The sequence below is a fragment of the Takifugu rubripes genome, chromosome 22, assembly GCF_901000725.2.
Source record: "Takifugu rubripes chromosome 22, fTakRub1.2, whole genome shotgun sequence".
Taxonomy (NCBI): Eukaryota; Metazoa; Chordata; class Actinopteri; order Tetraodontiformes; family Tetraodontidae; genus Takifugu; species Takifugu rubripes.
Window position 1 is genome coordinate 5,986,327 of NC_042306.1, and position 25,154 is coordinate 6,011,480.

At 42.3% G+C, this 25,154-nt stretch overlaps 2 protein-coding genes across 7 annotated transcripts; one reads left to right on the forward strand and one right to left on the reverse strand.

Moving 5' to 3' along the window:
* Positions 1 to 6,239: 6,239 nt before the first annotated feature.
* parp2 (poly (ADP-ribose) polymerase 2) lies at positions 6,240 to 19,874 on the reverse strand. Of its 6 annotated transcripts, XM_029830861.1 has the most exons (19): positions 19,513 to 19,874; positions 18,738 to 18,944; positions 18,348 to 18,509; positions 18,101 to 18,171; positions 17,862 to 17,912; positions 17,677 to 17,773; positions 17,516 to 17,591; positions 17,321 to 17,423; positions 17,085 to 17,232; positions 16,865 to 17,003; positions 16,730 to 16,793; positions 16,274 to 16,408; positions 14,438 to 14,565; positions 14,195 to 14,294; positions 13,940 to 14,038; positions 9,565 to 9,689; positions 7,729 to 7,771; positions 6,546 to 6,674; positions 6,240 to 6,260 (listed from the first exon to the last, which is right to left on the reverse strand). In XM_029830861.1, the coding sequence occupies exons 1-18, from the start codon at positions 19,577 to 19,579 to the stop codon at positions 6,546 to 6,548; spliced, it is 1,944 nt and encodes a 647-aa protein (XP_029686721.1). In that variant the 5' UTR covers positions 19,580 to 19,874; the 3' UTR covers positions 6,240 to 6,260. The 6 variants fall into 6 exon arrangements, 5 of the variants coding, with proteins under 5 accessions (XP_029686721.1, XP_029686725.1, XP_029686723.1 ...); XM_029830863.1 differs by lacking the exon at positions 6,240 to 6,260 and having other exon boundaries at positions 7,616 to 7,771; XR_003886978.1 differs by lacking the exons at positions 6,240 to 6,260; positions 9,565 to 9,689 and having other exon boundaries at positions 7,616 to 7,771.
* Positions 19,875 to 19,917: 43 nt separating this feature from the next.
* Positions 19,918 to 24,727, forward strand: mettl17 (methyltransferase like 17). Its single transcript, XM_029830866.1, has 14 exons — positions 19,918 to 20,150; positions 20,557 to 20,692; positions 20,770 to 20,919; positions 21,009 to 21,096; positions 21,612 to 21,693; positions 21,826 to 21,899; positions 21,970 to 22,064; positions 22,154 to 22,224; positions 22,528 to 22,635; positions 22,810 to 22,878; positions 23,033 to 23,083; positions 23,157 to 23,249; positions 23,324 to 23,520; positions 24,508 to 24,727. Exons 1-14 carry the CDS (start codon positions 20,082 to 20,084, stop codon positions 24,599 to 24,601), a joined length of 1,377 nt encoding a protein of 458 aa, XP_029686726.1. The 5' UTR covers positions 19,918 to 20,081; the 3' UTR covers positions 24,602 to 24,727.
* The last annotated feature ends 427 nt before the right edge of the window (positions 24,728 to 25,154 follow it).

Sequence of the window (25,154 nt, forward strand, 5' to 3'; positions counted from 1 at the left end):
CTCTCCTTTGGGGTAAGTGGACTGCTGAGTCCTGACCTATGTTCTTTATTGTTTATTATTTATGGTAATTTAATCAATGCAACGAAACATACATATGAAAAATACATTATTATAATGGAAGTTAAACTGAATTTTTTATGAATTACTTACTAATTATGGTTTATGAATTACTACTTTCAGTTAATAAAGCATTTATTATAGAAAGAATGATCTCTTTACACCGCATTGTTTAGCTATTAGAATTGTTGCAGTTGTGAATTGTGATAGTACTTAAATTTACTTTACATCAGCGAAAGTTTCTTGAGCCTTTAACTGGTTGGTCAATCTGGTTCAGTTGTCTACACCAAGGGTTTTCAACCAGCACTGCCCGACAGCAGCATTGCTAGCCTATTTCTTCAGATTTTTCTTTAAAAACAAGAAACTGTCTATTTCTGAACTAGCTAGCTACATGCTAGTTTGAGGATCAAAGCAGCTGACATCAACAATGTTTTGACAGAAAGGCATTTATAGACATAAGCATGGCTAATATCCAAGGTAGTTTTCTTTGTCAACTGGACTGTATTTCTTCTCTTTGAACACATTTCACCTTCTATCGAGTTCTGAACTCGCTGGGGACAGAGCTTGAAAATATTGCCCTTGTGGACCATTGGCATGCTAATGATCTGGGTGGTAACCTGAGAGTCGTTGGTAGGGTCGTTCACCTAGTTTCTGTTGAGGTGTCTCCCCTTTGTCTGCTGGCTCACATGGTGGTGCGTCACCAGGTTTCCTGAAATGGTGTGAATGTTTGGTTTGTTGTTGGAAGGAGCGGAGAACTGCATTGTATGTGGGTGATAGGAAGTGCCTTAGCCCACCACCTCTGTTTAAGGATGGTTTTTCCAATTTGGCCTGGCTGGCTTCCTTGACATTCCTCTCAAACCAGCGGTCTTCTCTGGCCAGTACCCGTACTTGGCTGTCCTCAAAGGAATGCCCACTCTCCTTTAAGTGTAAGTGGACTGCTGAGTCCTGACCTGAAAAGGTGGCACATCTGTGTTGTGCCATTATTCTGTGAAGAGGTTGTTTGGTTTCACCAATGTACAGTTCCTTGCATCCCTCCTGGCACTGTACAGCATAAACAACATTGTCCTTCAGGTATACCAGCCTCTGTCTGAGAGTGTTGCTTGGTTTAAACTGAACCGGTATGTCATGTTTCTGAAGGATCCTCCTTAACTTCTCAGAGACCCCGGACAGATAGGGTCTCGAAACACTGTAGCATTTGTTTCTCTCCTCCTCTTCTTTGCTGGGGTCTCATTTTTTTGAGGTCTTGGTGAAGGCCCAGTCTGGGTAACCACATGTTATGAGAGCTGTCTTAATGTGGTCCTGCTCCTTCTTCCATCCTTAGGATGTGGTGGGTATTTCTTTGGCACAGTGTTGGAGGGTTTTGATCACTCCCAACTTGTGTTCCAGTGGGTGGTGAGAGTCAAACTAGAGGTACTGGTCGGTATGTGTAAGTTTTCTGTAGACTTTTGGTGAGGTGAGGTTTCTGTCCTCAGTGATCTTGACTGCACAGTCCAGAAAGGCCAGACTGTTTCCTTTTACATCTTCCCGGGTGAATTTTACATGCTCGTCTGTTTTGTTAATCAATCAATCTCAATCTTTATTTATATAGCGTCTTTTACAATCAAAATTGTTTCAAGGCGCTTTCCAGAATCCCTGGGCCGAACCCCAGACAAGCAACAGTGGCAAGGAAAAACTCCCCTTTAACAGGAAGAAACCTTTTGCAGGACCAGGCTCATGTAGGGGGACCCTCCTGCTGGTAGAGAGAGAGGAGAGGGAGAGGGAGAGGGAGCGGAGAGGAAAGGAGAGAGGACGGGCACAGAGCACCGAAACACATACAAAAATACACTATTTATACAGCGGGAAAGCGGGGCCGGAGGTCATCATGCAGCTCCGAAGGCGGCAATACCTGTAAATGGATACAGAAGGGATGTGGGGGAGATAAGCAGAAAAACTACACAAGAATCAGCATAACTAGTCTGCTTGATGAGGAGGAGGAAAGGAGAGGAGAGGAAACCATGACCCAGTGGGGTGACAGAGGCCTGTCAGGTGATCATGTTTCCGGACCCCGGCAGCCTTGGCCTATAACAGCACAGCTAAGATGTTAGCCTAATGATTAGACAACCCCCTAAGTATGATAATTTGTCTGTCTATAATAGTAACTGGAACTACAGAATCAGTAACAATAAGCTTTTTCAAAGAGGTAGGTTTTAAGCCTAATATTAAAAGTAGCGATGGAGTCAGCCTCCCGTACCTGGACAGGGAGCTGGTTCCATAGCAGGGGGGCCTGGTAGCTAAATGCTCGGACCCCCATTCTACTCCTAAACTCTGGGAACCACAAGTAGACCAGCATTCTGAGAGCGGAGCGGTCTATTGGGCTGGTAAGGTATCACTAGCTCCTCCAGGTAGGATGGAGCTAAGCCTCTGAGGACCTTGTAGGTCAAAAGAAGGGTTTTAAAAATTATTCTAAATTTAACGGGCAGCCAATGAAGAGACGCCAGTACAGGAGTAATGGGATCTCTTTTGTCAATACCTGTCAGAACTCTGGCTGCAGCATTTTGGATCAGCTGGAGGCTTCTTAAAGAGTTGTTTGGACACCCTGATAATAAAGAATTACAATAGTCCAGCCTGGAAGTAACAAATGCATGGACTAACTTTTCAGCATCATGCCGCATCAGGAGCTTCCTGATCTTTGTGATGTTTGTCAAATGGCGCCCAGAGCGGTCGCCTTGGTGTCTTGTCTATTTTTGTTTGTTAACTGTGTGTCTGCCTGCTCTTACACCCGTGAAGAGCTACTAAACATCAGGACTCTCACCCCCACGGACTTACTTCCAGTTTTTCTGGCTCCTGCAGCCGACCTGGTTTACTTTTTGGCCCAAAAGGTGAGACGGCGGAGGAGAGGAAGACGGGCCGGTGCCCTGGCGAGACTACGCAGGAGAGGCTCGCGCACGGCACTGCCTGGGATCTTTCTGTCCAACGCCAACTCACTTTGCAACAAAATGGACGAGCTGAAGTTGCTGATGCGGATTAAAGACTTCTCCACCTCGTGTGTTCTCTGCTTCACTGAAACCTGGTTCAGGAAAGAGACACCGGACAGCGCGCTCCTCCTCGAGGGATTCCAGCTGTTCCGTGCCGACCGCGACCTGGCGCTCTCTGGCAAGAGAGCAGGCGGTGGAGTCTGCTTACAGCGACTGGTGCACTGATGTGACTGTGATCTCTCAGCACTGTTCTCCTGCTTTGGAATACCTCTTCATCAACTGCAGACCCTTCTATTCTCCGCGTGAGTTCGCTTCATTCATTCTGGCCTCTGTTTACATCTCTGCCTCAAAACCTCAACCATCGTCCCTGTCCCCAAGAAGCCACGGATCACCGGGCTTAACGACTACAGACCTGTGGCACTCACCTCTGTAGTCATGAAGTCCTTAGAGCGCCTGATCCTGCCACACCTCAAGTCCATCACCACCCCCCTCCTGGATCCACTGCAGTTCGCCTACAGAGCCAACAGATCTGTGGACGACGCGGTCAACCTGGCCCTTCACTCCATCCTGCAGCATCTGGACTCCCCGGGAACCTACGCGAGGATCCTGTTCGTGGACTTCAGCTCTGCATTCAACACCATCCGCCCCGCTCTGCTACAGGACAAGCTGTCCCAGCTTAGTGTGCCTGACTCCCTCTGCAGGTGGATCACTCACTTCCTGACGGATCGGAGGCAGTATGTGCGGCTGGGGAAGACTGTCTCGGACTCCGTCACCATCAGCACCGGATCACCCCAGGGCTGTGTACTTTCCCCCCTCCTCTTCTCCCTGTACACTAACTGCTGCACCTCAAGCCACCAGTCTGTCAAGCTGATCAAGTTTGCAGATGACACCACCCTCATCGGGCTCATCTCCAATGGTGATGAGACCGCCTACAGGAGGGAGGTGGCTCGACTGGTGTCCTGGTTTGGACACAACAACCTGCAGCTGAACGCTCAGAAGACAGTGGAGATGACTGTGGACTTCAGGAAAGTCACAGCCCCTTTGCCCCCCCTTGCCCTCATGGACTCCCCCATCACCATCGCGGACTCCTTCCGCTTCCTGGGCACCACCATCACCCGGGACCTTAAGTGGGAGCCAACCATCAGCTCCCTCATCAAGAAGGCCCAGCAAAGGATGTTCTTTCTACGGCAGCTGAGGAAGCTCAAACTGCCTCCCACGATGTTGGCGCAGTTTTATACGGCCATCATCGAATCCATCCTCACCTCCTCCATCACCGTGTGGTTTGCTGGTGCCACTGTCAGGGACAGACTGAGGCTGCAGCGCGTCGTGCGCGCTGCCGAGAAGGTGATCGGCTGCAGGCTTCCATCCATCCAGGACCTGTATATCTCCAGGACCCGGAGGTGTGCAGGTCGGATCACGGCCGACCCTTCCCACCCTGGTCACGGACTGTTTTCCCCCCTCCCCTCAGGCAGGAGACTACGGTCCATTCGGACCAAAACCTCCCGCTACATGAACAGCTTCTTCCCCTCTGCCATCAGGCTGCTGAACACCAAGTGACTTATCACTTAAGCACCATGTACAGCAGCCAGTCGGACTCACGAACAATACATCACATCCTGCATTGACCTGCACTATTTCTTACCACTTACCTCTTACTATTTATGTATATACTGTATATATGTCTTATTTTTATTTTATTTATCTTATTCTAGTGTGGTCTTCTTTATGTTGAATGTCGCAGCGTCTCACCAAGACAAATTCCTAGTTTGTGTAATACTGTGTATTACATGAACAATGGCAATAAATCTGCTTCTGATTCTGATTCTGATGTTTCTCAAGTGAAAAAACGCACTTCTAGAGACTGTTTTAATGTGCGATCACAGCATCCTTTTACAGAGACTGGAACATGTGGTTGGCATTAAAGGGACAGCACTAGACTGGTTTAGATCATATTTATCAGATAGATACCAGTTTACTCACGTCCATGGCTTTTCCTCTCCATACAGTAGGGTTAGCCATGGAGTTCCACAAGGTTCTGTACTTGGACCAATCCTTTTCACCTTGTACATGCTTCCCTTAGGAAACATTATTCGGCAGCATGGGATAAATTTTCATTGTTATGTTGATGACACTTGTGAGGGTGATGTTTTGGTCACCTGCGCTGTTCGTTCACCAGACTCAGATCAACCACGCAAACAACAGGAGTTCCTTGCAAGGGAGAGCTGAGCAGCAGTTCAAGCTTCCTCTCTCAACTCCGTTCGTCTGCTGCTTGCTCACCTCTTTTATTTGGTGCACACAAGATCATGTCAACCTGACCTCACGATTCCTTCTCTTCCTATCTTTACAACTTCCTCGTGTCCTTGAACACGGTACCTCCAGGTGCTGGGTACACAACAGCTTCAATACTTGATTCAAACACTCATACATTCCTTTTCTTAAACATTCCTTAAACACTCTAAATCTACTCACTATAGCATTTAAACGATAACAACAATAATTCTTCACACACACTTCAGACCTGTCTTAAAGACATTGGGCCAGATTCACCAATATGTTCTTAAGAATCTTCTTAGATTCTTTCTTAAGTTGTTATTAATAAGTTTTTTAAGAAAACCCTACGTCGGATTCATCAACGCGTTCGTAAGCCCCAGAATTGTTCGCAGCTGTGTTCTTAGATTGATGAATGCCATCTGTTCGTAAGTTGAAAGCGAGTGCCAGGTGAGTCTAATTAACATACGATTAGCATAAGTCACCGCCCACTAATGCCCATAAAAGGAACTGCAGCAGGACCCTGTAGACAAAGCAAAAAGCAGCAAAATGCCCAAAGCGAAATGCCCAAAACTTGCCTCTCCACGCCTGATTTCTGACGCCGTGTTGAACAATCAAGAAAGGATGGCTAACACGCTTGATAAAATTGCCTCAACCCTGATGACTATAGCCAACACGCTTAAAGAAATCAACGAGAATGTAAAAAAAAGAAGAATGTAAAAAAAATAAACGTGTAAAAGCTGTGCTCGGATTGTGACAATAATGCATTTTATTCACAAACGGGCAATTAATCGCGCTCGTGCCTGCAGTCTGGGTTGTGGCTCTGTGTCTAAACACATCCAGCGCGCCTTTAACATGCCGATGGTGCGTTCAATGGTGGAGCGACTGCGCGCATGCATCTGATTGAATAAAACTCCTGTGGAGTCTGAGGGTTGGTCAGTGGTGTCAACAACCAGGGAGCCAGGGCATATCCTCGATCCCCTAATAAAATAAATCAAGATAAAATCAAATAAAAAGACAGTTTTGGCATGGTTTCCAATTTGGTTGATTAATGTTAAGTCATTGGCACATTTAGGTAATTTTAAAATTCTCCGTAAATCACCAAAAATAGGAAATAAACAAATAAATAAATAAATATGACAGAATTATCATTGTAATATTGAATTTTATTGAACTGCACAAGAGAAGAAAACACAACCATGCCAACATGTCGGCACTGAAATGTGCGCAAGAGTACTCCTGAGTGTTCGTAGGATTTGTTCTTACCTACGAATAAATCCAGGATAAGAAGAAATTGGTGAATGCCACAATCTTCGTCAACTGTTCGTAAGTGGGACAAATTTGTTCGTAAGAACGCTTCGTGAATCTGGCCCATTGAGCTGGCTGCCCTGAGTTCTGCATCCAAGAACAATCAATAAAAAGTTAAATGGAAGGAAAAAATGAGGCAAAAGGTGAAAAAGCAACAGGGATATCTGCAACTTTGAGAGGATTGTGAGACAAAGCCCATTCAAGAACATGGAGGAGATTCACAGGGAGTGGACTGGAGCTGGAGTCAGAGCGTCAAGAGGCATCACGCAGATGAATCAGGACTATAATGATCACAGAGCTGGCTGAGGACAAAAAGGTCTAGAGTGTTTGCTCATTTGTCCAAAGTCCCCTTTTCAGATGAAAGTAAATGTTGCATTTCATTTGCAAGATGCAGCCCAAAATTTCTGTCTTAAAAATCTAATTTTTTTCTAATACCTGCAACACTGATTTAAAGGTTTTCATCAGCTGGGAGCCATAAACATTAAAATATTTTCCGAAATAAATCAAATTTTTAAAAATATTTAGAATTATGCAGATCCAAAACTATGTACACAAACACATTTAAAGTCTCCAAACAATACCATACCAATCAGCTCTATGGTATGTATATGTACACACTATAAAAATGAACACATTCCCCATCAAGCTTATCTTTTGTAACACGTTTATTTTCCTTTGCCTTTTTAGCTACATAACTTTATCAAACATAGACATTAGGTTTCTGAATTTTTACTTTTGTATAGCATTTTAGGTTATTAATGAAACAGTGGATACAGTGTTCATAGGTTTTGCTGCACATAACGAAGCAAAACTGGAGGCTGTGAATTTTACAACACAAAATAAAAGTCAAACGGTCTGTTTGACTTATTGTTGGAAAAAATACTAACCCTACAGATCCTTTATTTTTGTACCTCCTGAAATTAGTTATGTTGATAATTCAAGTACATAAGTTGAGTAGATTGAAAATTAAAAGTCAACCTTTCCAAAAAAGCTCTAGATTTTACAGCTACCGGTTTTCCTGGCCTCACCACAACGAGGAGTAGTTGAAGTTGATCCGCAGCAGGTACCTCATTCGAATTTGGGCAGGATTGTAAACGACAAACTCGTTGTAAAGGAGCGAGTAAGTTTTGTGTTTACCCACCCCCGTCTTTATTCCAGGACCCATGGGAACATTCACATCCGCTCTGAGAACAAGAGAGAGAATAACATCGATCAAACCTCATTGAAGGACAACTGAGATGCCCTAACTCCTAAAATCTGAAGGTCCCATTCTAATTTCATATGTACACTGCTCAAAGAAATTAGAGGAACACTTCGAAAACACATCAGATCTAAACGGGGGGAAAATGATCTTGAATGTCTTTCCTGATAAAAAGTAGGTGATGTATTAGTAACAAAATTATGCCACATAATTTGATAGAAAGGAAAATGATCACCCTATAGAGGGGGGAAATCAAAGACACCCCAAAAATGAAAGTGAAAAAATGATGCAGCAGACTGGTCCATTTTGCCAAAATGTCATTGTAGCAACTCAAAATGATTCTCAGTAGTTTGTGTGGCCCCCACGTGCTTGTACGCATGCCTGACAACGTCGGGGCATGCTCCTAATGAGACGACGAATGGTGTCCTGGAGGATCTCCTCCCAGATCTGGATCAGGGCATCACTGAGCTCCTGGACAATCTGAGGATCAACCTGGCGGCACGGGATGGACCTAAACATAATGTCCCAGAGTTGTTCCATTGGGTTTAGGTCAGGTGAACGTGGGCGCCAGTCAATGGTATCAATTCCTTCATCCTCCAGGAACTGCCTGCATACTCTAGCCACATGAGGTCGAGCAGTGTCGTGGACCAGGAGGAACCCAGGTCCCACTGCACCAGCATAGGTTCTGACAATGGGTCCAAGGATTTGATCCCGATACCTAATAGCAGTCAGGGTGCCATTATCTAACCTGTAGAGGTCTGTGTGTCCTTCCAGGGATATGTCTCCCCAGACCATCTTGACCCACCACCAAACCGGTCATGCTGAATGATGTTGCAGGCAGCGTAACGTTCTCCACGGCATCTCCAGACCCTTTCACATCTGCTGAATGTGCTGAGGTTGAACCTGCTCTCATCGGTGAAGAGCACAGGGTGCCAGTGGCGTAGTTGCCAATTCTGGTGGTCTATGGCAAATGCCAATCGAGCTCTACGGTGCCGGGCTGTGAGCACAGGGCCCACTACAGGACGTCGGGAGCCCCTCATGGAGCCCGTTTCTGATTGTTTGGTCAGAAGCATTCACACCAGTGGCCTGCTGGAGGTCATTTTGTAGGGCTCTGGCAGTGCTCATCCTGTTCCTCCTTGCACAAAGGAGCAGATACCGATCCTGCTGAGGGTTTAAGGACCTTCTATGGCCCTGTCCAGCGCTCCTGGAGTAACTACCGGTTTCCTGGAATCTCTTCCATGCTCTTGAGACTGTGCTGGGAGACAAAGCAAACCTTGCAACGGCATGTATTGATGTGCTATCCTGGAGTTGGACTACTTGTGCAACCTCTGTAGCATACAGGTACCACACCATGCTATCAACAGAGATGTTGATCCAAGCCAAATGAATAATGACAGCAGTAGAAAGTCAGTCAGTAAAGAAAATCAGCCAAAAGAGATGAGGAGGAAAAAAAGTATCAGTGGCCTCAACCTGGAAAGCCATTCCTGTTTTGGGGGCCGTCTCATTGTTGCCCCTCTGATGCACCTGTTGCTGATTTCATTAACAACAAAGCAGCAGAAACGGATTAACAACTCCCTCTGCTACTTAACTGACCAGATCAATATCCCAGAACTTTGAATGATAGGTTGCTATACTCTGATTAAAAAGTGTTCCTCTAATTTTTTTAAGCAGTGTATGTTTTCGTCGTGTAAATAGTCTTCATGTGACAACATCAACAAACATCCCTGTCTAGATATTTCTTTAGCCGTAATAGTGAGCATGATTGAATCTACTAACAGAATTAGAGAGTTTTTGGGGTCAGGTCCGGTCTGTCCGAGGCCCTTGGTACTGTGTTTTCCATCAGGCAGTTTGCTGGCCTCAAAGTCTGCATCCAATAACTCGTTACTGTCACCCAAGGCAACCTAGAATCACATATAGAAACACAGTATGGATAAGGAGATAGTTCTACATCAAATCAAACGAAGTCAAAAAGAAATATTTATGTTTTTATTACCTCTGCCAAATCTAAGCTTATATTTGTATTGATATGATATGTATTGTATTGATAATGTATTGATATGATATGATATGATAGTCTCACAGACTACCTCAATTTCTGTGTAGATGTGAGTGTTATCCTAACAATAAGCCATGGGTAACACAGGAAGTCAAGGATGTCCTCAATAAGAAGAAAAAGGCCTTCAGAAATAAAGACAGGGAGGAGATGAAAGAAGCGCAGAGGGAGGTGAAACGCTGCCTGAAGGAGGCAAAGAACACCTACAGGAAGAAGGTGGAGAAGAAGCTGGCTGATAACAACATGCGAGAATCCTCTTTTTGGATTTCTCGAGTGCCTTCAACACGATCCAGCCCCTTGTCCTACAGGACAAGCTTCTACAGATGCGAGTGGACCCCTGCCTGGTTGCTTGGATCTCCAGCTACCTCACCGACAGGCCGCAGTTCGTCAGGATGAAGGACATCACGTCTGACACTGTGGTCAGCAGCATCGGTGCTCCACAGGGGACTGTGCTGTCCCCCATCCTCTTCACTCTGTACACCTCGGACTTCTGTTACGACTCTGAAATGTGTCACATTCAGAAGTTCGATGATGACACAGCCATCGTTGGATGTATCAGAGACGACGAAGAGGAGGAGTACCGGTGCCTGGTGAAGGACTTCGCTGCCTGGTGCCACAACAACGGCCTGCAGCTCAACACCTCCAAAACTAAAGAACTAGTCATTGACTTTGGGAGGGACCGACCGAGACCTAGACCAGTTCAGATAGGAACGGAGGAGGTGGAGGGCGTGCAGACCTACAAATATCTTGGACAATAGGCTGGACTGGACAAGCAACACAAGGCAGCTGTACAAGAAGACCCAGAGCAGGATGTACTTCCTGAGGAGACTCAGATCTTTCAACATCTGCAGGAAACTCCTCTGGATGTTCTACCAGTCTGTGGTCGCCAGCGTCCTGTCCTACGCTGTGGTGTGCTGGGGGGGGAGTGTGACAAAAGCAGACCTCTCCAGGCTGGAGAAGCTGATCAGGCGGGCCAGCTCGGTGGTTGGGATGAAACTGAAACCTCTGGTGACAGTGGCAGAGAGGAGAACTATTGACAAGCTGCGGAGCATCATGGACAATGTCCGCCACCCTCTGCACACTGTCATCCACAGCCAGAGAAGCCTGATCAGCCAGAGGCTGCGCCTCCCCAAGTTCAGAACAAACAGACTGGGGAACTCATTCATCCCCCGAGCCATCAGACTGTTCAACTCCTCACTGGGGGGGAGGAGGGCCAACAGAAGGACTGGAACAACACTGCAATAACATAATACTGGGACATCCATTCATTCCGTTCATTCATTCATTCAGTTCATTTATTTAGATTTCTATAGTTTGATATTTTATATTTATATTCTATTTTTAATTTATTCTATTTTATTTCTTATTTTATTCTATTTTTATTTTTTATTATTTTTAATATTTTTAATATTTTAAACAGTGCTGTACCTTTCTTTGGGGAGATGCTAATTTCCCTAATGGACACCCCCTAAAGGGATCAATAAAGTACTCTGATTCTGATTCTTATTCTATATCAGTTTCACTATTTCTACTGCCGTCATCAATCAGTTTGAGATCTGGACATGGTGGATTCTCTCTCCTGCACCTTTGTTGGGACCTGGACCTGTGGGTGAGCAGTGGAGGCTACCCAAGCATAACCAAGATGACTGCATGTCTTTCTTTGTCTTGGAGACAAAGAAAAGCACTATAACTTCAAATGTCCCACAATCCTCCAGGTGTGAAAACCTGATCTAGTAGTTACCACTGGCTGACTGTGGCATGTGGCTTGACTTAGTTCTCTCTCTTACTTTTGCTCTCCTCGCTTCACTGCCATTTCTCACAGCAACGAGATGGGACAAGTGCCATAAGACACCCAACACAAGGTTGGCAAGCTAAACATCTCAGCAACAGGAGCCATCCAGCCAGTTAGCATTGAGCTGCTAACAAGCTACCTCAAAGTAGCTACCAGTTTTCTGCAACCACCAGGAATGCACAAGCTTTCAAATTGGATCTAGAATCTTTTCCCAGGTTGGCTCCTCCACATGGATCACCATCTCAGTAGAGCAACACACTGGAGTAAGTATCTCTCCCTCCAGGACCGGTAACACAAACTAGGCCCAGTCAAGCAAGTTGTATTTGTGTTATAGCGAGTTGTTGTGATCAGGAGGTGCCCCAAGGTGATTTAATGTACTTGGATCAAATAATTTAATAATAATTACGTCTAACTATTACTCAATAGCCAAATAATTTAACCATCTTAGCAGGCAGGAAAAAAAATGTGAAATAAGCATGTGATATCGTCATACATGGGGTTCTCCTGTAAACAATAGTGGCACCACTTTGCTTGACTCCATGCAGGTTCTATCACTTTTCAATTGAGGACACAATCCCGACTTGGATGCGCCCACTCACATCTTTCATCAGCTTTTCAACAGACAAAAAACTTCTGTATATACAAAAACAATAAGCCATGGGTTATAAAAAAATTCATGACCAAGGAGGCCTGCAAATGGTAGGGGGCCTGTACAGGCACACCAGAAAAAAACTGAACAAGAGAATCAGAGAAGCTAAGAGGAGATGATCTGGTTTACAGAAGCACCACCACCATCACTGCTGCTGATGGATCAGCTTAATGGTCGGGCAGAACAGTTGGTCTTCTGGTACAGTCAGAATAAACTGGAGCTGAACCCCCTTCCCAAAAATGCAATGTCTACTGTGGACCTCCCACATAAACAGTCACCAAAAAGGCCCTGCAGAGGATGTACCGTATTTTCTGGACTATATGTCGCATTAGCCAAACAATGCATAATAAAGAAAAATAGATATATAAGTCGCACTGGACTATAAGTCGCATTTTGGGAAAAAATTTATTTGATAAAATCCGAGACCAAGAACATACATTTCATCTTGAAAGGCAATTCGCATGGATTAGCAATAGGGTTACGGTATGCTAACATAACAAATTCAGCTACATGACCCACAACGAACTGAGTATGTGTCTGCTTTGTTAACGTAACATATTAACAGTTATTCAGATAACTATAGCATAAAGAACATCCGAGCAAGTTTACCAAACAATCAAGTCTAACTCCACAGATGAAGCACCGCTTCTTCTGCGTCACTAAAGGAACTCATTCCTCAGGTACACACGCCTAGAGCGCTCTTGTGGTTGTCAGTGTGAAAATAATGAACATGTGAAATTCCGTAATAATGTAATAATTTAAATCGGTCCGGAGTACAAGTCGCACCCCCTGACAAACTATGAAAAAAAGTGCGACTTACAGTCCGGAAAATACGGTACTGCCTGAGGGTTCTCTGGAAGTTCAACTTGCTTCCTGGAACCCACTTCAACAGTTCAGTCTGTCCTGTGCACTTCCATCACATCTCGTTTGACTCTGCCACCAAATTGGATAAGAGCTGTAAAGGACAATTGGAGCTGCAGAGAAAATCATCAGGACCGATCTTCCCTCTATCCAGGACTCATAGTCCAGCGCCAGGAGGAGGACCCGTGACATCACTGCAGACCCTGGACACAAACTGTAAAGCCTCCATCCAACAGCATCCATTTTCATTAAACCACATCCAGTCCTTTCCTTTCAACCCAACCTGACCGCTGTGGTCCTTGATGGTCTGGTAATTGCATGAGAAACCATCAGCTCAGAGTCCTCCTGGTAACCCCCTTATCTTAGATCGCTCTGTATTCGGAAGCTCTCTCAGGCTTCTGTACAGAAGACTGCACCTCGTCGGTGTACATAGCCATTATCATTTTGTTCAAAGAGGTAATGAAAAAGCTTGTTCGCCATTGCCAGATTTTTAAAGTGACACGTTTAAGTCAAGTGACTGAGTGACTGTCACGACCCATCTTTCCCTGGCCAATCACTGGCCTGCATTACCAATTTCAGCTCAAACCCAGGCTCAGCACACTTAGAACCCTGACCAAGTAGGTGCTAAAAAGTATCTCGTAATGGAAAACCCTGAAGCTTTGAGCTGACCTGAGCAGGTACTAGTGGAAAAGCACTATCGTAGTGCCAGAGTATTTTTCAATCGAACAGCAAAGAATGCAGATCTTAAATTAAAGAAGATACAACACAGAACCATCAAGAAAATAAGTGAACGTACCTCACACAGTAGTAGCAGTCCAATGTGGTTACTCTGATTGGCGAAACAGTAGTTAGCACTTTTTGATGACATGTCAGCAAAGTAGATACCCTTTCCAAACTGCAACAAAGAGTAGCAGGTTTCATTTCCAATAATTTACTCCCATGTTTGCCTGACACAATATGTATTGTATAATATACTTATACTGTGAGACAAGATTCAGTATAGCTAAAAACAAATAAAGCAGATGGTAGAATATCAGAAGTTAGGTGTTACCATGTATCCAGTGACTGGAGCCTCAGGTGGAGCTACTCTGAGCCCCTGACTCAGGATGCTAACCCAGTTAGAAAGACGGGAACCATGCCACAACAAAGTCCTTGTTAGACAGATAAAGATAATAAGAGGGAGGGGACACAATCTTTTTATTGGACCACTGACTGCAAAGCACATTTCGCAACAGCACAACATTTGAACATGAGTGATAATAAGCTGGACTAATTTTGGCTATCCGTGTATTACCTGTTGTGAAAGTGTGACAGGAAATTGTTACTCTCTCCTTCTCTGTCAATGGTGAAAATGTCAATGACGGTCATGGTGTAGTCTGAATGGGTGGGAGCATGAGTAGACTGGAGATACTTTTCAATTACCTTCACACAGAGCAACAGAGCAACCGCATTACACAGTAGAATGGACTTTAAAGCACAACAACATTCCAAAACGTGCAATTGATGTTTCAAGTTCATCTCTCTGGTCACCACAGCGGTTGGAGTATTTCTGGGTGATTGATTTTTAAAGCTGTCAGCTTCGCTCTTTGCATTACTACTAGTGTCTTCACATACTAGTATTTGTTGAGCTATAGTCTGAAAAATGCTGAGGGGGTGGGTGGCAAAACATAGCTAAAAATACATGTTCACGCTACATAAACAACCCTTTTAGGAACAGATTTCACCTTGATATAACATACGCAGTTAGTGCTGAAGCAAAATGGGAAATTCCCCTAATGTGTTCTTAATGCATTTTGGGAAATGTTAAAAAAAAACAAAAAAATAAAAAACAGCTGGCCTTTTTTCCCCACATCATTTTTATAAGTGAAAGATGTCCATTTAAATTTACATCAATCTTATGTAAAAAGAATGGCCAGAGACAGGAATTTTTCTTTACTGAAATGCATGTTCAAATCTATTATTGCATAATGGTTTATTCAGTGAATACTCAATAACATTTGATCTACTGCTCTTAGTATATTAAAGAGCTACATAGCAAGTGGAAACAGTGACAGCTTCACTTCAGCCAAAGCATAGGTCATTATTCCTGAGTCAGGTAAATACAGGTATAGTTTTTCATAAATTTGAATTACACACACACAATGCTGTTATTGTGTAAATACTGAACAGGGAATGCATATCATGACTAGGTTTTTTAAAAAAAAGAGCCCCAATGATTGTCTTTTCTTTATATCTGAAAGGACCCCCAGAATGTCACACTCTGCTCCAGCCCATGGACTCAGTACTTTTCCACTGCCCTGCTCACACCACACCCTCTGATCACCACACCCACGCTCAGTCACTGATCACACACCTGCTCTCACTCATCAATCAGCTCACCTACCAGTATATATTCTCCAGCCGCACACTCACTCGGTGCCAGATTGTTCTCTGCAATGCAAGACTTTCCAGCATTTACCTGCCTGTCTTCCCGGTATCGACCCTGCCTGTGTACGACCTGCCTGTTCTGCCTGACCCCCGGTAAATTCCCTCTGTCTTCTGTTTTGACCACGAGCTCAGCCAGTCTCCCTCTGGACTGTTTGCCTGATTCTGCCTGCCTCCCGGTTACTGAACTTTTGCCTGCCTCGACCAAGTCCACTGCCCCACCCTCAAACTAATTTTGTGTGCCAGATTTCAGTTAATAAACCTATTAACTGATCATCAGTTCATTGCCTGTTTTGTACTGCACTTGGGTCCATACCATACACGTCACACAGAAAGCCAGATAAATATATTTGATATCCATAACCTTGTGTGGAGCAGTGGTTGCTCAGTTGGGAACTAGGCTGAGATGTAGAGGGTTCCTGGTTCAAGCCCCAGTACAGACAAAACATGCAAGGTGTTCTGGTAGTAGGGGAAGGTGCCAGAACAACTTCAGAGCACCGACAAGGTACTCTTGAGCAAGGTACCTAAGCCACAAATGTTCACATAGGGCCCTGCCGACTTATCCAGGCGTGGACCTGCCTTTACCCATTGTGAAGCCATTGTGTACGCTCCCCCATTACCCCGAAAGAAGTAAAGCAGTTAAGAAGACAAGATGAGATAACTTTGTGTCTTTTCATTGTTAGAACAGTGAGTGGTTACTACAGACCCTGTACTCATGGGAGCTGGAGTCCAGAGGCTGCAAGCTGCAATGGAGGGAGCGATACTGCCTGTCTAGTGGATTTTCATCACCGTCTTCATTAGATTTAACCATTTTCACAGCAATCTGAATATCACTCAGTGCCTTCAAAAAAGACAGAAATAAATAAATGAGAGCACCAACCAGAGATTTTACAGGAGACATTAACTGTGTGATTGATAAGTGCATTGTACACAGCCCTATTGTCACTGGAGGGGTGAAGGTCTCAACATATTTGTTGAGATTATTTCTTTAACATTACAGTTTCTGAAACTATGCTGGTACAGAGAATAAGTAAAGGAGTTGGAAAAGACTAAATAGATGAAATTTGGTACAAGCAGTGTAATAAACAGCACCATCTCCTGCAAACCCCCCCCCCCAGCACCCACCTTCTGGTGCCCTGTCTACATTTGATGACCTGTTTACCTCTAAAAGTGCAATCTTTTCCTTTAGCTCTTGTTCTGTATGAATGATTGGAGGAGTTTTCAACCTGGAGAAAAGCAGATTTATTTTACAGCTAATACTTATCCAATAATTGAGACATTAGTGCATGGTCCCTACCCAAAGTTGTGAGGGATGCGAGTGTAGAACTGGTTGCATGCTTTCAACAGCTCATTGCGGCTGCTCTTCTTTTTCAAACAGTCCTCAATTTTCCTTAGAGCCACATAGCCTGCACGGATCTGTTCTGAGGTCAATTTACCTGCAGGACAAATTTTGACCGCGAACATGTTAAGCAAAAGCTTTCATTCACATTAATACCTTTCTGCTATGTCGCACTGACCAAGTGGAGCTTTTTGGGTATCAAACTTCATCTCCAGCACACATTCCTCCATGGCTTTAAGATCACAGATTAGCTCCAATAGTTCCTGGATTTTCACATCCAGCATGGAGGCCTGTTTTTTGGTATCTACCATGGCGTTTTTCTTCTCCTAAAATGGGTTAAAATGTTCATGCAGAATGAACAAAACCTTATGAAGAAGTGAACAAATTAAGGATTTATTACCTTTGATTTTTTACCTTTTCATCTGCGCTGTAGTCCATAAGCACAATGTCATATTTTCCTGCTACTTTCATAAAGTTTTCTCTGTGCTCCCACTCATTTTTAGTCTTGTCAAAGAACCTGTGGAAAACAAAGGAACCATATCGAACTTATTCTAGTTTGATTTAAAATAAAAAAAATCTATGTTTTCCTTTTCATTTGCATCATTTTACTTCTTCTTGAAGATATCTTTGGCTTGGTTCAGGTCTGCACCACATTCGATCAGATTGTTTTGACCCACTTTTCCCACTGAACAAGAACCAGAGAAACAAACAAACCAACATTAATTCAGTTTATCTAAAAGATACATAGGAAGGAATGGTCATACACTCACCTCTTCCCCACCTAAACCACACACTGTAAAATTTGGATTTATCATCCTCCAACAGCTGCATCAGGTAGTATTTGTTATTATTAAACTGAAGATTTGTCTAGAAAATCAATCAGAATGGGAATCAAATTCAGCTGAATGATCTTTGTAAATTCATTTTAGATCATCCAGATAAATTAAAAGTGTACCTGATTTAACATGACATCATAAACATTATTTCCTTCAGTGTAAACATGAGCCTGAGAGAAGAAATTAACAGTTATCAATGTAATATTTGATTAATTATAAAAAGTCTATTGATATAATTCAAAACTCTTTGTGACTCAAAACAGCTTTTAAAATAAAGCCCAGTTTACAGAGTATTTTGATAACTCTAAATCAATATTTTAAAGTCTTTTAAGGATGTACCGTATATGAAATCTTGTACCTTTCTGAGCTTTGCTTTACACTCAGAGTCCACTGGAGCTTTTCCTTTCAGGACCACCGTCTTTACCACCTCTTTTCAACATGCAAATACAAACTTTTATTGAGAGATAACACCAAGTTCATATAAAGTAATATGTTAAAAACCTACATAAACAGGCATTTGGCTGAGCAACTGCATTTGTCATCCCATTTCACACTGGTTGTATGCATTACAAAGACAACAAAAGTGGCCAATAAATCCAAGTTACCTTCAATTTTTGGATTCTCTTTGGGACTTCCTTCATAGTTAGTTTGTCCTCTCATCCTCTTAGTAGCAGGCTGCTTGTTTGTATCTTCTTCCTCCTCTTCCTCTTTAATTTGAACTCGAGTACTGCTCTGTTGGCTTTCCTCAATAGCATTGGCCATGGTTTCTGTAAGAGATAGACTTTGTCATCAATTTAATGTCAGTCTATCATATTAAGTATCCCAATATTTGTATAGCTTTAAACTATGTAATTGGTTTTGCTATTAGATGTTGTATTTTTTTATGTTACACAAACCACATTGTAGTAAAGACTGATTTCTTTTTCTATTTTAAAAAAAACACAAGTCTTTAGTTGGGTCCATATAATGCATTACCATTACTGGAATTTATGTACCTGGTTTTACTGTCTGACAACGAATCTTCCTCTTGTACTTGGTCACAGGGTTAATCTGAAGCATTTTCTTCAGGTCAACTTCATAGGATTGCCCAGAGTCCAAAGAGAGATGGACAGAGTTCCCAGACGCAACTGCTGAGTTCAGTAAGGTGCAGACAGAGGGCGAGTATGGTTCCCACTGTCCTTCGTCTCCCTGCCACTGCCACACTGATTCACACATAGAGAAATACTGTACACTACTATGACACTGCAACAATTCAAAACAATCTGTAGCAATTTGAAAATATAGTAAGAAAAGAATATTTTGCTAGTTAAAATTAAAAGGTTTTTGAACTAAATGAAAATTAAATAAATGTAAAAAATTGCCTAAATTATGCAAATTTCTTACAAAAAATAAGATCTGCTAGATTATCGTGCTTGTTTTTTAAAGGATCACTAATATAACAATAAGGACTTACAACAATAATAATATTAATAATATATTAACAACAATATTAATAATCTATTTCTGAACAGTGTTTTGTACGGGACAGGAGAGGGATAATAAGAAAGGTGTAAATTAGCTAACATATCGAGGTGGCTCTCTTTGACAACGAAGTGTTTCTTTTAATACTTTCAAATAGTTTTGATAATATCTACAAGCCTCAACATGAGATAACCCTTAAATACACGAGCTCGAGTTTCCACTTCGATACCACAACATGTTTTAACAGTGACAGTTACAGCAGCTAACTGTGTTAGCAAGCGAACTGACAGTACAAGACTAGGCACTGACCTGTGTCGGAACTCGGACTTTCTTCGACAGCTTGATTTTTATTTCTTGCGGTTCTTTGGCGCCTCATGATTTTTAACGAGGTCTAAAACCTCATTCAGCTGGGTTATCTTAAAGCACTTTAACGTGCACTGAGACGTCAACAAAGGACTCAAAAGTTTGGCCGCGTCGTCACCCGCTCTGCTAAAGATCATTTTAAGAATTAAGATGTCTCACACTGCCACATACATTGGCTACTTCTTTAAACAAGCGCAAAGTTAATGAAATTGCAACTGGCTCTCGGCACCCTATATATTTGCATTTTATTTCTGGGCGAAAGCAATTCACGGGAAAATAATGAATTAGACCAAAAAGACCGTGCCCCTGCATTATTAGCAAAGTGAATGCCCTGGCGTATGTACTAACAAGGTGGAACAAAACTTCGGGACCGATGGTTCCTCATTAGGTGATGATCGGATTTTTTCCGTTGAAGGACTAAGGGTACGAAAATGCTTACGCTATTGTCGCCGAGGAGTGGGTATTAGTAAAACCTAAAATTAAACAAAATAAGCCTCAGCACACACGCCAAAGACATGGCTGCAGTGAGTTATGTCGCCAGTGTCGTTTGTCGTAAGGCTGCTGTTGTGAGGACGACATGTAAAGTGAGTGTAATTTCTTTGCTAAATAGGTCGAAAATGTGGAAAACACATTTCCACAGCTGAGAAATGGAAAATAAAATATAGATTTTGCTTTAATTGCAATTTTCAGAATTAGTATTAGTTGCTCTTGATTGCATTGTATTTTTTTCTACTCGTAGTAAAAAGTAAAAATGCTCATGTTATTGGAGTATATCTATATAATTTTTTTAAAAACTTAAATTTTCTTAAATGTCTTAGAAAAACTGTTGACTGCAAATGGAGTGCTAAATTGAGCAGAAATTCAATGCAGTCTCTTCAATATATGCAATATTAGTATAATAGTGATTTATATACAGTATATTTTCTAGAATTGTTTGTCTAATTGAGGTAAAATAGACCGTAAAGTCGTTACATGTTTTTTAATTAATAGGGAATCAGTACAGCTGCACAGCCTCATATAGATTTCCTAAAAGGAGAAGTGCACCGGAAGCACCCAGGTGTGTCTAAGTTGAAAACCTTGCGTCTTCCTGAAACGCTACAGACACACGCATGCCAAATTCTTCACAGTAAGTCATTTTGAATTCTAATGCAGCTTTTGCTGGTCCTGACATTTTGTTAATGCAGTATATTTTCAATCTTTTAGAAGCTCAGGTGGCTCGACTAACTGACCGTGCCAATCTCCTCAAAAACTTCCTCTGGAGCAGAAAGCGAGCATTTGAGAGTGTGACCTTGCAGAAAAAAGCTATGAGCTTAGAGAAAGAGCTGAGGGAGAGAGCAATTAAAAAGGGATATGGTGAGTGGATTTACAAGTCAAAAAGTAACAGCAGCTGTAAAATTACATGATATACCTGCGATTATAGAGCTTGTTTATTATTTTTGCAGGTTTAGATGAACAATTGCTTGAAGAGCAAATCAGGAAAAAAGTGTTGTTTGAGCTAAGAAGAACCACATATCGTTGGACTCCCCTGAAGTATGACTTTTATCTCCCATGTCACAGTATATATCAGGAATACAAGCCTGTTATTTTATTTTATTTTTTTAAATAAACGCTGTTTATGCCCAGTTAACACATCTCCCAACCATTTCTTTAGTTGCACATCATTTGGTACCATTAGCATCTGTTACACTGCCATGCAAAAATTTGAGCACTTAAAATGTTCTCCAAAAGACATAAAGTTACAGATGACACATTCTCTTTATAACTTACACAGAATAACAGGCCAACTAAGGTATGATGACTTGGTCAAAGTTATTAGAGAGCCCAAATCTCAGGAGGTTCCCATTTTCTTGGCAGGGGGCTGCTTTCCCCTTTTTGTGTTTAACTTAATGCTTTTTGGAGATTATTTTATCTTCAAATTTCTCAACTGTTCACATTAATGGAATTTTTCATGGTAATGGATTCATCATAATGTTCAGCTTGGGATGTAAAATGGGGGGTCTGCTTCATTATAAGATACTGATTATTTTGTGCTCTCTGTGTATCAGGTATGATGAAGAGCTGGGTCTGGTGTACATGGCAGCTCGGCTTGCTGGTTGTTACGCAGCAGTTAGGAGAGCTGTAAATGAGGTGCCTGCAACAAAAAAATCATTATTATTCGTAGTTTCACTCACACAACAGCACCTCATTTGAAGAGTCTAAGAGCTTCTTTATTTAAATTTATATACTCACTATAACAAACCTTTTCCTTTTCTATCTTAGATAAAGAAAAGGGACCCTTTGTTTGCTCCCCAGACTCTCCTAGATTTTGGTTCTGGTCTGGGAACAGTTGTCTGGTGAGTCAAACATTATACATCTGGTTAGTGTGTAGACTTTGCTGGTACTATCCCTACTACTCTCCTACAGGGCTGCACACTCATGCTGGAGTGAGTCTTTAAAGGAGATGGTGTGTGTGGACAGCTCTGGGCCAATGAACATCCTTGCAGAGAAACTTCTGAAAGGTACTGTTACAGGCATTTCTAAAACAACTTAATTCTTCCAAAAACTTTTTTGAAGTCCATTCCTGATCTTTTGTGTCTTGATGAATAAGGAATTGAAGAAAGAGGGGAGCCATGCATAAAGCAAGTCTATTTCAGACAGTTCCTCCCTGTCTCTCCTAAGGTAAAGCATGATTTTAATGTAATTTGATAAGAAAAAAAATTGTTGTTCTTCATTTTTCTTTATCTTGGACCTCATGCCTTTGAAACCACACTGGGTGGGCATCAGCTAGTATGCCAAAAATAACAGCAGAACCCAAAAGTAGACAAGAATCGGTCAGGCAAATCGAAAAAAACAGAGCAGTCTGTGGTCTCCAAATGTCAAACCATTCTGTTATGTGGTGTCTTTTTAAACTCATTGCACCACTTGTTTCTTAATTTTAGCAACCTGATTTTTTTTTTTTTTTTTTACTTTATGTTCCTGCAGGTGCAGTTTGACTTGGTGACTGCTGCCTTCACCCTGTCAGAACTTCCTGGTGTGAAGGATCGTGAGGATGCTGTGCTGACTCTGTGGAGGAAGACAAACTCATACCTTGTGTGTGTGTGTGTGTGTGTGTGTGTGTGTGTGTGTGTGTGTGTGTGTGTGTGTGTGTGTGTGTGTGTGTGTGTGTGTGTGTGTGTGTGTGTGTGCTTGGAGATATTAATTGGTTTGTAATCTCTCCTACTATCTGAAGCTTCTATATTAGTATTTCATGTTTTCTGAATTTAGGTGTTGGTGGAAAATGGCACCAAAGAAGGCCATCAAATACTAATGGAAGCCAGAGAAACTTTATTAAAGGTATAAACAATTGATGAAGAGCGATCTAGCAAAAATATATAAAAAATATATAATATTTAGAAAAGAGCATAATCATTCATTCAACTTTATTAACTTTCAATATGTGTGTGTAAATGATGTGATGCAATTATTAAAAGCAGTTGTTTGTCTTTAGACACAGGACAAGATTGTTTATGACATCAGGCCAGCATCAGTGTTTGCTCCAGTAGGTGGAACCTCCTGATTTTCGTCCTGTGTGCCAAAGCTCTAGTAATTTTCTCATGTTTATACTTTTACAGTGTCCTCATGAAATAATGTGCCCTAAACTAGTACTGGGGTCTGTTATGCCCTGCAACTTCCAGCAGATGCACCATCCTCTTGCTCTGGCTGGTGTAAGACCAAACTCTGCAAAATTGTCTGTGAAACCCTCAGCAGCTCAAGCCCTGACATACTCTTTCCTTTCCAGCACAATATGCCCCAGACGGAGAAGTTCAGCTACCTGATTCTGACTCGAAAAGAGCCAACAGATGTTGATACAGAAGGTGTAAGCTGGTCCCGGTTGGTGGCACCAGTACAGCGCAGAGCAAGACATGTTCACTGTCGACTGTGCAGCCCAGATGGACACTTGCAGCACATTGTGCTGACAGCAAAAAAACACGGCAGGTAAAGTCTTCATTGTGACATGCCAAGTTCTAAAATGTTGGTTTTTGTGCTGTAGACATACAGTATACAAGCCTTTGGCTTGCCTAAACTTAACCCTGACCCTATTTCTGCCAGATTTAGTGTAGGCTAACTACATTTGTTGCTTTACAGACTTGATTGTAGGTTATAGATAAGGTACAACTCCTATTACCGAATGTTGAGACTGACTGGGTTTGCTGCTGTTTGGGGATGTTCTGCCACCTAAATGCACCTTATAGCTTTTCACTGGTTTACTTTTACAATTTAGAGGCTATTCTCCTAATTTTATTTACTTTCTTTGAAAAAACACCCACATCATAATACCTCAACCTTCCGGGTTTGACTGTAGCCAGTGTTCTTGATTCTAAAAACTCCCTCTTGACGCGACACCACTTATAAGGGGAAATGACCCGGATTTTTTTTTTTCATCTGACCACAGAACCTTCGACATCAAACCAATCATGATCCATTTTCCATTTTCTCTTAACAGCAAACGACTTGGTCTTTGAACTATTGCTATTGCTTTAAAATACCTTCCCCTTCTTGTTTAAACCATTGATGTTTTAAGGTCAATAATAATATTGGATTTAAATAGTTCACTTTTAGTCCTGAGACTGATGGATCAACCAGGCTTTATTTACCAGTAGATACTTGTGGAACTTACTGGTGATATACAGTATATGATCAATAGACAAGACCAATAATTCCAAAAGATCACAGTGACATCCAGATATTTAATTGAAAAGGAAATACTGAAACCTAGGAAACACTTTCAGACAACAGTGCCATGTTGTACCCAAACTTTAGTTTGTCTTTTTTCATGCAAAACCTTCAATAAATGAGCCTGCTGAACACTCAGCATGTTGCGGGCTTGTCATGACGCGTTAATTATTTGCATTATAAGATGTGACTTTGTGTTTGCTTTTTCAAATCCTGACTGGATGTCATTTTTGTTCTTTCTCATTTCAGAGATGTGTACCGATGTGCACGCAGCAGTGACTGGGGAGACCGGGTGCCAATCATTCCAAAAGACGACAGTGACATCCAGACAGATTCAGAGTGATACATTTAAAAGAAGGCTGAAAACAAGAACGTACTTTAAAATTATGGGCACTTTTAAAGTGCCTGTATTATTGAAAATGTGACTGCTGGATACTGGAAATTTAATAAAAGATTTCTTGTAATCAAACTTATGATTGCAGTCACTACATGGTCGACTACTACTATCATAATATGAACTACCGTACTTTTACTGGGTACATTTAATTACCATTATATTAATTTTTCTAAATATTTGAAATTTCTAATCAAAACATAAGTACATAACATAACACTCCTCAGCCTCCCTGGTAAGTTCTATTCAGGGGTACTGGAGAGGAGGGTCCGCCGGATAGTCGAACCTCGGATTCAGGAGGAGCAATGTGGTTTTCGTCCTGGGCGTGGAACAGTGGACCAGCTGTACACCCTCAGCAGGGTCTTCGAGGGTGCATGGGAGTTAGCCCAACCAGTCCACATGTGTTTTGTGGACTTGGAGAAGGCATTCGACCGTGTCCCTCGGGGGGTCCTGTGGGGGGTCCTCTGAGAGTATGGGGTGTCGGGCCCACTGATACGGGCCG